This window comes from Anolis carolinensis, chromosome 5 (genome assembly GCF_035594765.1).
Source record: "Anolis carolinensis isolate JA03-04 chromosome 5, rAnoCar3.1.pri, whole genome shotgun sequence".
Taxonomy (NCBI): domain Eukaryota; kingdom Metazoa; phylum Chordata; class Lepidosauria; order Squamata; family Dactyloidae; genus Anolis; species Anolis carolinensis.
Genome location: NC_085845.1, coordinates 83280924 through 83293145, shown reverse-complemented (window position 1 = coordinate 83293145; position 12222 = coordinate 83280924). Strand labels below are relative to the sequence as shown.

Sequence of the window (12222 nt, the reverse complement as noted above, 5' to 3'; positions counted from 1 at the left end):
AATTAGTCGAAATATTCTATTGACCCAAGAATAGCCGTTGCAGCCAGGATGACTAGGAAAGATAGCTATTTTAATTTGTACTTTGAACCTCAGAGGTATTAATAGGTTTTTCTTCAAAATACAACTTGTTTATTCCATGTTCTGTATACAGTCAAAGACTTTTCCATTACTAGTCTGATCCTCACAAGGTCAGAAGTAATGTTATTGAAGACATTTGTTTCAGCCCAGGAAATACTCAGAAGTGCGACAAATCTTGCAAGATCCAGAATGAACACAAACAATCAGGAAAACTCTGTCTTTATCTCACTGTTGCTTCATCAAGACAGCCCGTCAAACACAGAAACTAATAACAAAGAGGACCATATTACAAGAGAAAAAAAGACACTATAATCATTTTGGGTTTTTTTTCTAAAGGAATAAAGTCTGTGGTGCAAATAATTTTGAACTGTTTCTTATAGTGTATTTAGCAAGAAGGACCTGATCCCAACTATCTGTGTTTCAAGGTGTGATGGGTTTCTTTGTACCTCAGCACAACACAGCCCGAAGTCATCAAGCAACACTTTACTGAAAATCAGCTCATGAGCTTATAAACAGCTACGCTAACTCTTTTATTGCAGAACAGTATAGATTGTTTAATAGCTAGTGAAGCAAAACTCTATGACTGTACTTGCCAACCACTTTCAACATGCTTTAATCACTCCGAGACCAACTACAAGCAATAGTCTATATTGCTGCAGTGAGAAATAGCAAAATACATACCATGTGACATTTTCTTTAATTCTGCTTTCAAGTTTTGCACTTCTTGCTTCATTTGTTCATTTTCTGCATCAGATAAACTTTCACTGTTACAAGTCTTTTTAAATTTCAGTGCCTGCAAAGAAAAAACACATGCTGTCTACTGTTTTGAGGTCAATACATTTCAATACATTTCTGCACTTGCTCACACCTATGTCTATCCTGGCCTGTTCCACCCGTTTTCTGTCCACTGTTAAAATTTATGTTCTCTGATTTTTTTTTGCATTATCTATGTCTATGATCTATCTATATATAAAATAAAAGTCAAAGTATGTATGTATCACTGGCTTGACCTTGAAGGAACTGGTCAACGGCCGGTGACGGCCGACAGGGAGCTCTGGTGTGGACTGGTCCATGAGGTCACGAAGAGTCGGAAACGACTGAGTGAATGGTGAAGAAGAAGATGTATGTATCTATTCTTATCTATCTGTCTGTCTTTTTCAAGATGGTTCCAACATCCAGAGAGTCCTCTGACTCCCGCCAACAATGGGTCTGGACCAAACCTGCCATACATAACCACCATGGCCACCTTTAAGTACTGGTAGGGTTTGGGAGGGATTGACTGAGGATGATGGGAGTTGCAGTTCACCCTGCATCCTGAGAGCACTGTGAACCAATAATGGATCTGGACCAAACTTGACATCCACACTCACAATGACCAACTTCAAATACAATGAAACCTCGACATACGCGCGTCCCTACTTATGAGCATTTCTACTTACGAACCATCACTCGGCTTGTTTTTCCCTTCAAGATACAAGTGGAGATCAGACTTATGACTCTCACTGCACGCTGGGGCTTGACACTCTCTCGCCTTGTCTATGGCTCACATTGATATGGGAACTACCATTTCTAGCAGCGCCTGCAGCACAGCATTGAGTACAGTACGTGATGCCTTCCCTCTTTCACTTGCCCCACCTCCCTTGCCTTCTTCACAATGCCCACTTTGGGGCTGAGGCAGAGACTTCTCTGGTGAAGGGCAGGTTACTGTGTAACTGAGGTGGGCTGTGGTGGCTGCTGCTACCAGGCTTTTCTTGCCAAGGGTGCGCATGCTTCCTCTTTGCCTCGTCGTTTTCTCTCGTTTAGTCAGAGGTGCTAGTTTTGCCCGTTTTCTTCTCAAAGAGGGGGGGGGGGGGTTGACAGAGCTTTTCTGGGGATTGGAGGGGAGGGGTTCTTTGATTGTATTTCTGGCTTCCCAGGACTTTCAAAGCAGCATCTTGCGAGTGGTGAAATAAACAAGAAGGACTCCCCCTTTACCATAGAATTAAAGTGATGGTTAAAGTACTTCATTTTGGCAAAACTGGTGGCCCTGGGCTGAGAAATGTGTCTGTGTGCCTACAGTCATGCACATATACATATATGTATGCATGTATGTTTTCATAGGTGTGGTTTGAGGGGACTGGAACAGGGAAATCTGATTTAACATGCGAGCAAACTGAGCTTCGAGTGTGGTCACAAAATAAATGAAACTTATATGTCAAGGTTTTACTGTACAGCTGGGTTTCGGTGATTAGAACCTGGATGTTGAGAGTTGTAGCTCATCCACATCCAGAGAGCACTGCGAACCTTAACAACAATAGATCTGGACCAAACCTGGCACACAAAGCCATCATGACAAAGTAATGACAGGGTTTCAGGGGACTTGACAGAGAATGATGGGAGCTACAGTCCACGTACATCCAAAGATCCATACATATCCCACATCCAGAGAGCCATTTCTAATGGGACTATTCATGAAATCCACAACCAAACAACTACTTCTAATAATTATCATTACAAAATCCTTAACCCAGGCATCTCTTGATACACATGCTAGTAAATTATAATCAAGAGCAACACGGTGTGTTCTATTTTTGTAAAAATAAAAGTTGATCGATATGAAAACTCTCAAAAATCCCCATAGCTTTTTTAACAGAATCTATATATTAATAGTCTGCAGTGCTATCTTGTAAACTAGACCAATAAAGCTCCAGCCATGGTTTGAAATATCTGTATAATCAAAATTTGAAGACCATAGAAGACACATAGCCTCATTTTTATAATACATCTCTTTGGGGACTTTAAACAAAATTGTTGCAGTCCTCACACATTTTTAAAAAGAGAGCAGTGCACATGTCTAATTCACGCAGCTGTTTGGGATAAGCAAGCTTAGTTTAAGATTAAGTGTTAACATGAATAGACAGACTTGACAGGACCAATCCAAGGCAGGGATTCCAGTAAACATGAATATAAATGTTGTGGTGCAGTCAAAGGACCCCTGTGGTTCTACAGCACTGAAATACACAAATAAACCAATAAAAAATCTCCACATTTCGCTATACAACATACTTTCTGCAGCTTTTCGTTTTCTTCCAAGTATTTCTTAGCGTTTGTACTGGTGCTTGCTATTTCTGTTTCTAGATTCATCTGGACTTTCATTTCTTTTGCCAACATAGTGATAAGTGAAACAGTACGTCTCAGTACACTGTGAGAAGAGGAAAAGTATACATTAATGAAAGTGTTATTAATACAGGAATAATAATAATTGGGATTTCCCACCACAGTCTTTACTTTTTTAGTTTAAACATTTTTTTTTGTCTGATTACAAAGTTTTAAAATGCTTTGTGTTGAAAAGCCAATGTTTCAAGCTTCTGCGCTGCATAAAATTATACTTAACAGCAGTGGTTCTCAGCCTGTGGGTTGCCAGGTGTTTTGGCCTAAATATCCCAGAAATCCCAGTTAGTTTACCAACTGTTCAGATTTCTGGGAGTTGAAGGCCAAAACATCTGGTGATGCACAGGTTGAGAACCACTGCTGTACAGCTTGGCTTGGTCAGGTGTTTCAAAACAGTTATTTCACTGCAATTTAAATCACCAAATGTCAGTTTCAACTGTACTGCAATATATTTGTCCGTATTGGTAAACTAAAAATAATGTGTGACAATTGTACAAGTGCATCACATTTATAACCACTCTTTACCTCTGCTTTATTTGCAAAACTAATTTTACTATTATTGCAATAGTAAAATTCTGCCAGTGTATTTGACATGACAATATAGTAGTGTATTTGGTGTTCTGCCAATGTAGCTGAACTGTTAATAAATTATATAGCATCTCAACTACCATCTCTTTAGTACAGAACTAGTCCATGAGCAATGGGTTCAAATTACGGAAAAGGAGATTCATTAGGAAGAACTTCCTGACAGAAAGAGCTGCTCAACAGTAGAACTCACTGTCTCGGAGTGTGGTAGAAGCTCCTTCTTTGGAGACCCTTAAATAGAGGCTAGATGGCCATCTGTCAGGGGTACTTTGTGCTGTTCCTGCATGGTAAAGGGTTGGACTAGATGGCCCATGTGGTCTCTTTCAACTCTATGATTCTATGAATATCATATAGGAATAATTCAGATTTGAGAACCCTTTGCTGTGAATCACCACAGGAGGCACATGTGACATAGCTCCTCTGAAAGCAGTCTGTCAATACTGTTATTTTCAGGAAACTAGTTTAAAACTTTTGCATGCAGAGCTTTATAGACAGACAAACGAACAGACAGAAGCAAATTTCAGACAATCAGATCTATTTTCTGAAGCAATGTACACTGGTGAAAAGGCTGGAAGATCATATCATTAGAGCAAGAGTTAAGAGTCACATTTCTCTCTATTTTATTTCTAGGCAACCTACTTAAATAACCATTTTGATTGTATAACTGTATTCCTCAAGTGTTTATAAGCTCCCAGGTACCATTAAAATGCATATTTTTAAGTTTCACATATTTTAGGCACAATCTATCTTTTTTGCATTCTAGGTGGAGTTTCTTAAAAGGGAACAAAGAATAATTAAAAATACATAACAATACATACAGCCAAAGAAAAAGGGAGAATCCAGAGATATAAAGATTCCGCTGTGCTCTAAAAAGTTTCATTTGAATATGATCAAATGCATTGGGCGATGATGTGTGTGTAGTTTTGTCACTTGACTGGAGACTGGAGTACTTCCTCACTTCTCTTACTGCATCTGTGAATAAAGTAGCAAACATTTATTGCACTTGTTTTTAATGGCAATTTTTATCTTCTAGTTCAGTAATACATACAAAACATCCACAATGCGAATGATTTTGCACATCACTTTTTCTTAAAAGCAGTGTCAATAATACCACCAAATGGTCTTACAGCAAAATGGGATTTGGTAGTGGGCATTTTTTTGTTGGTATAAGAACATAGGGAAGTATGGTATAAAATAGGCTAAACTATATGCAATGAGTAAAATCCTCCTTGGTTAACAAAATAGATTTTTTTTATAAAAAGCAGTATTACACAGAAAAGCCAAACAAATGAGAACTTCTTTTTAGACAACTAGATATTATAGTTACATTTCCTTTTATTCACTTTAAAAACACTTGGCATATTTCTTGGGATGATGGATACTGTCTTCTGAGCCTTTGCTGCAACCCCCCCCCCCCCACAACAACATCCCAATCCCCCCCCCCCCCAAAAAAAAAGCAGAACTATCTTTTGGAGACAGTTGTTATTGTTGCTACTGTATGCTCTTCAACTCATTTCTGACTTATGATACCTGTAAGCCAAGTCTGGGATTTTCTTGGCAACATTTATTCAAAGGGGTATTCCAAGATTAAGTGGAGATTTCAGAGTCCTTGGACAATATCCAAACCACTACATCATTCTGGGTCCTTGTGGGAGCATATTCCTGCTTTAAAACATGGTTTATGCTCTTCACATATATGTTTATATGATTTTTTAAAAAATCACTCTTTTGATAAAATTCAGTTGTGCAACAGTCTTGGAGAATAGTTCAATAAATTTGGACTTTACCTCCTGGAAACCAGAAACAATATAGTAAATGATCATAGAAGTTGTAGCCCAAAACATTCATAGGGCAAACCATTCCCCAGTCCTGTTAGAAAGAAAACAACTTCCAGAAACTCAAGACCAGTTGTTTTCTTGACTGTATTAATTTGACAGCAACTAAAGAGCAATAGTGCCACCTGTTGATTCTTTTGAAATCACTTCTTGCTATTTCTGTAGGTTCCCTTGTCAAATTTTAAGCTTGATTTATGATTTGATAAGCAACTCAACTGATTCTATAACAATAACTTTTTCTATCAATGTACACAAAAATCAATATAAACAATTTCCCAAACATATATACTTCATTTCTCAATTGCTATGTATCTAGTACATATTAATGATAATATTGAAAAAACAGATTTCCCACTTACCAAGAAATAAAACAATTAATAGAACTATGATAGTAAGGAATGCCTTGTTCCAATAGTTTGCAAGTTTGCTCCATATACGGATAGTAAACACCTTTTGCCATCTGTAAAACAGAACCGCAGTGTTTCAAGGAAGTTGAAGAGATGAGAAGAGACATATGTAAACATTTTCACTGCCATTGCAAGATAGGTAAAGGTTAAGGTTTTCCCCTGACATTAAGTCCAGTCGTGACCGACTCTGGGGGTTGGTGCTCATCTTCATTTCTAAGCCAAAGAGCCAGCATTGTCCGTAGACACCTCCAAGGTCATGTGGCCAGCATGACTGCATGGAGCGCCGTTACCTTCCCGCCAGAGCGGTATCTATTGATCTACTCACATTTGCATGTTTTCGAACTGCTAGGTTGGCAGGAGGTGAGGGCTAACAGCGGGCGCACATTCCACTCCAGGGATTTGAACCTGGGACCTTTCGGTCTGCAAGTTCAGCATTTCAACACTTTAACACACTGCGCCACCACCTGGGGCCCCATTGCAAGATATGATGGATTATTTTTCAACAGCTCTTTAAATTAAAGTGAAGCTTAACATTAAAATATAACTCTCACACAGCTATAAATAAACATGAACATTATGAAGTGAATATAATACAGAAAAGTTTAGTGCACCAGTGAGGTGCACTCATATATCTTCCAGAACTAAATAGAAGGCTGCAGCTTTGTCCCTTATACTGTAGCTGTACTGATAGGAAAGACATGTCTTGTAGATTCAAAGTCATTGAATTTCAACCTTGCATGCATCTAATCAGACTAGGTGTCTTTAGCGTCCAAGTTTAATGAGACTAGGTTGCTGCTTTCAGATCCTCTTAAAGCCTTATTCTGAAGACAGCAATCTCTAGGTGTCTGTATTTAGATCACACCTTTAATTATCTTGTTAGTAAAATCATCACAGCAACATCCTTATCCTTGTAACATCAACCAGAGTTAGAAAACTGCATACAGTTGTTTCCCAAGGCTGTTAAAGGATGTAATTTTATAAACATATAAGGTAAGGTAAAGGTTTCCCCTGACGTTAAGTCCAGTCATGTCTGACTGGGGGTTGGTGCTCATCTCCATTTCTAAGCTGAAGATCCGGCGTTGTCCGTAGACACCTCCAAGGTCATGTGGCCAGCATAACTGCATGGAGTGCCGTTACCTTCCCGCTGGAGCGGTACCTATTGATCTACTCACACACTGGCATGTTTTTGAACTGCTAGGTTGGCAGGAGCTGGGGCTAACAGAGGGCGCTCATTCCGCTCCTGGGATTTGAACCTGGGACCTTTTGGTCCGCAAGCTCATATAATCGGGACAAAATACAAATGAATTCATTAGGACGTGTTTTTGAGTAAATCTACATATGATCTAGGACAGTATTTCTCAGATTATCTAATGTGGGGGATTGACAATGATCCCGCCCCCGCAATATGTCAGAAAACAACTGTATTTGTACCCATTTGGCACAGTTGTTTCAGAGATCACTACCAGGGACTGCCAATGAGTAGCACTGTCCCAGGAGTGCTGGTGTCATTGCTAATGGCCACTAAAGGTGTTTTTTCCCCACTTCCATTTTTTTTCCAGAACAAAATTCTATACCACTACATCTAAACACATAATAAAAGTGAAAATATGTATGTGTGTATGTGGCTGGGGCCCACATACACACTTCCACAGATGGGCTCCCGCTTCCACAAACAGCTATAACTCACAGTGCTGAGGATCCACCAAAAGCACTCCGTCCAATGATATTTCAGGTTATAGCAAGCACCATGAACATGTAGCCCAATCCCTGCCATTGTCCTCCCCCAACACTATGGCCCACCACCCAAGGAATGCTTTCATTCGGGGACAATTTCATCCTGGATTTTATGTGTTTCCTCCACTGCAAACATCTCAGTGTTTCTTACTTTCTCCATTGGTGTGGAATTTGCATGATCCCGCCCACTGCCTCTCCCTTAACCCTTTCCCACTCCTATTAACTCTTATCTGCATAACAAACACAGCCGAACTGAGCAGCAACTAAACATACTGGTGGAGTTTGGGGGATTGACATAATGGAAGTTGTAGTTCACCCTGCATCAAATCAGAGCACTGTGACCCCCACTGACAATGGACCTGGACCACATTTGGCACACAGAAACCCCATGACCAAAGAAAAATACTGGAGAGGTTTGGGGGGAATTTACCTTGATTTATAGCCATTGTAGGTACTGGGATATATACTTCACCTACAATCAAAAAGCACTCTGGACCCCAGCAACGATGATCCTGGACTTAACTTAGCACACAGAATCCCCATGACCAACAAAAAATACAGGAGAGCTTTGGAGGAAATTCACCTTGATTTATAGGAATTATAACTCACATATATCCAGAGAGCACTGTGAATGCAAACAACAATGGATCTGCACCAAATTTGGCACACATACCCAATATGCCCAAATTTGAATGCTGGTGGATTTAGGGTGGTATTGGCCTTGTCATTTGTTCATTGTAGGTATTGGGATGTATAATTCACCTGCAATCAAACAGCACTCCAAACCCCATTGATTATGGACCTGGGCCTAACTTGACATACAGAACCCCCATGACCAACTGAACGTACTGGAGGGATTTGACTGGACTGACCCACAATGTTGAGAGTTGTAATTCATCCTCCATCCGGAGAGCATACTGAACTCCACCCATGATGCATATAGGGCAAATCTGTCCAACATGACAAACTTTTAAGTAATGATAGAATTTCAGGGGGTTAATCTGGCATGATGTGTAGTACATCCACAACCTTATACATTTTGTAAAATAAAGAATGACTTATTCTAATAACCCGGGCAATGCTGGGTACCCAAGCTAGTTTATTATAAAGCTATCTAGCATACCTCACATTCTCTGAGGATGCCTGCCATAGATGTGGGCAAAATGTCAGGAGACAATGCTTCTGGAACATGGCCATACAGTCCGGAAAAGACACAACAGCCCTATCTAGCACTCTCAAAAGTAATTTTCATCTTTATATACATCATTAAGGTTGCATTCCCATGCCTACCTACTTGGGGGTAGGTAAGCTTAAACGAACACAGTGAGACTTATTTATGAATAGATTTCAGAGAATTCCAGGTCCATTAATCTATAGCTAACTAGTGGTAGCCAAAGACCCGCTGTACTAGACTGTGGATAGTTCAAGTTTAAATTGAACTGATAAACAATTTAATATATGTTTAATTTTTTAATATATGTTTAATTTTTTACAGCAATTGTTATGATTTGTTGTTTTAAACTGATTTTATCTTAGCTTGCCCTGAGATATAGGACATTATATGGTATGAATAATTAAATAAATAAATGACATATGTTTAGTGATTTTTAGCTGGGCTGACAGAGTTCCTAATTGGACAATCAGATACAATAAATAGAAGGTTTCCTGTTCCTTTAAATAGCTTTCTAGTCTTAAAAACGGTAGGTATTGTTTCTCTCAATATGACATGACCAACTATACTTTTCAAAGTCCTTCTTCTATGCCATGGGTGGGAATTAACTAGCTTTCTCTTAAATATCTGCATGATTGATTAGGAATTGCTGGTTTAAACAGCTGATTTAGGATTCTGTTTTCTTAGACTGGGGTAGGCAATGTTAGCCACCATAGTTCAACTTAATTCCACCTTGGTCTATACAAGTATAAACAGAGAGTGGTTCTGCTTGATATTGCATACATCTGTTGGTCCTAGGTACAAGTAAGTCATACACTTACCGTATTTGTTTTCTAATGCTTTTTCTGTATGTTTGCATTATTATGAAATTGTCCAACTGAGAAAGCAGCACAAATGTTAAATATCACCATGTAGGTTACTTTCTTTAAGATATATTTTCTCTTTTACAACAGGACATTTCACTACTTTGTTTTTGCACAAATTAAAACATGATGTTTTAATGATGCACATTGTGAACATGAGCAAGAGGCCTTATACCTGGATTAAAAAAAATCATGCAATTCTCTAAAATAGGGCCTTATAATGCACATCAGTGTGTGCAGTTATAAACCACATCACATAGCAAAACCGATTAAGGGATAGGCGCTCTAGCAATCCACACATATGGGTTGCGGCAACGGGCTTTGAGGGGAATAACCCTGAATTCTCCATGGCTGTGAAGTTAAAGATACTGTGGCTCCTGGAACAGTGTCGCCTTGGGCATATAAGCGTTACCCAAACCTTGGCCCGGTTTCTGAGCTTCTTGTGTGATCGGGTGCGTTTTTAATTAGCTTCCTGCTTTGCCACGTTTGTCCCACCTTACTTGGACTGTGTAGATGTACCCTCAGATGGAAACTGTTTTTCACATTTATCTGCTACTCTTAGATTGATGGAGCACTATCTATCTGTTAGGCGTTTTATACACAGCAGAATATTCAACAACAGCACCCCCTTCCTGTGATCTGAGGTTGTACCATTCATCCCAACACCATTCTACTGCATGTGGAGAGACAGACAGAAGGGTACTCCAGATGATCGCATAACTGTAAGGGGCTTATACCTGGATCCAAACTGTTTAAGGCTTAACATGTCAAAACAAATACATAAACTGAGCCCAGAAGCCAACGCAGCTGTTGCATCAAGACAACTGTATATCTCCTGATAACCCCCATAACTTTTTAAATGTTTATTGTAAATTTTCAGATTTTACCAAAAATAGTACAGGAACCTGTGTTGTGCTTGGAAGAAATGAAATGTAACTCATTTTAAATGTTGCTGTGTGCCTTCAAATCTCTTCCAACCTCTGGCAACCCTAAGGCTATTCCAGCATTTTCTTGGCATGAATTGTTCACAGTGGATGTGCATTTCCTATTCTCTAAGACTGAGAGAGTGTGACATGGCCAAGGTTGCCGAGTGGGGAATCAAAGCCTTTCTGCAAAGTCCTAGGACATGTCTACAATGACCAATATTCCAAGGCAAAGCTTGTGTGACATATGCCAAATTGGTCCCAGGTATGCATCACACAGGGAGTCCCATCAGCCCTCTCCGGCCATGACGTGGATCCTACCCCTCAGACATCACCTGCAGTGACATTGGCTGGGAGAACAGAGTGGTGGTGGTGGGGGGGGGTGGAAGAGAAGATAATCTAATCTCCCCTCTTCTCCCCCCTCCCTAAGTGCTCAGTGTAGATGTGGCCCTAGTCCCAACACTCAAACCATTACAGCAAAGTGTCTCAGTATAAACTGTTTTAAATAAATATGTACAATGCTCTAAATCATTGTACAAGGTTCCCAATTTTATTTGGCCTACCACTCTCTTTTCAGAAGAAAAATTATTCAGCACCTCACTCCACTGAAAACCTGCCTTCTTTAAGCATGCAAACAGAAAGATGCTGGGATGAATTTGCATTCTTTTATATATCTATATTTCTACCTACATCCTACAACATGGAAAAGAAATACGTTGCTTGAAAATATACAATTATTTATTACATTCAACTATAGTAACATTTGCATTGCACACAGAAAATTGATGTAATGAAGGATGATATTAAAATCAAAGTTATGAATAACATTAAAATCATCCTAAATGAGAAGGATGAACGTGATGCACTGCTATCCATTTATTCATGTTTGGCTTTATTTTTGTCAGCAGTATGAATTAAATTTTTTAAATAATTATTGTGCTGGCACAGTTATTAACTGATTGCCATACAACTCAGAAACAACTCTAAATTAGATTTCATACGTGTCACCTATTTATAGTCATTCCATGCATATATTCCTGCAGATGCACGCTGGAATTCCCAACAATGTATGACACGCTTGCTTGCAAACACTTGTTTGTTAATACTTGGCGGACTTGACTACAGTTCAGTAATAACGTGTATTTTGTGTGTTTATTTGGATAATAAAGTAACCCCCTTTACCTATGTTACAAACATTTCATGTCTTTTTTATGTTCCCACCACCCCCTTATTTTTATTTGATGCCGCCATATTGCTTACTACTGCCCCACTGGATCTTTCAAGCAACCCTTAGGGGGCAATATCGTCCACTTTGGAAAGCACTGCTCTAAATCAACTTGTTACTCCTGACTAGAAACAGATTTCAATCAATAGAAATTTGGTCAGTCACATTTCTGCAAAAATTCACTAATTCAAAAACTGAATTTTGGCCACAGGTTAAAAATGCCCACGAGTTTAAGGTTTGTATAAGACATT

The 12222-nt window shown here is 39.2% G+C and overlaps 1 protein-coding gene across 3 annotated transcripts in view; it reads right to left on the bottom strand.

Moving 5' to 3' along the window:
• Positions 1–12222, bottom strand: part of dus4l (dihydrouridine synthase 4 like) — a 60026-nt gene that overhangs the window by 10238 nt on the left and 37566 nt on the right. For all 3 annotated transcript variants that reach the window (XM_062981706.1, XM_016994007.2, XM_008111584.3), the window contains 4 exons: positions 6008–6108; positions 4632–4785; positions 3124–3259; positions 760–871 (listed from right to left, as the gene is read on the bottom strand). In XM_062981706.1, the coding sequence (XP_062837776.1) occupies positions 760–871; positions 3124–3259; positions 4632–4785; positions 6008–6108 (503 nt within the window). The remainder of the gene's footprint in view (positions 1–759; positions 872–3123; positions 3260–4631; positions 4786–6007; positions 6109–12222) is intronic.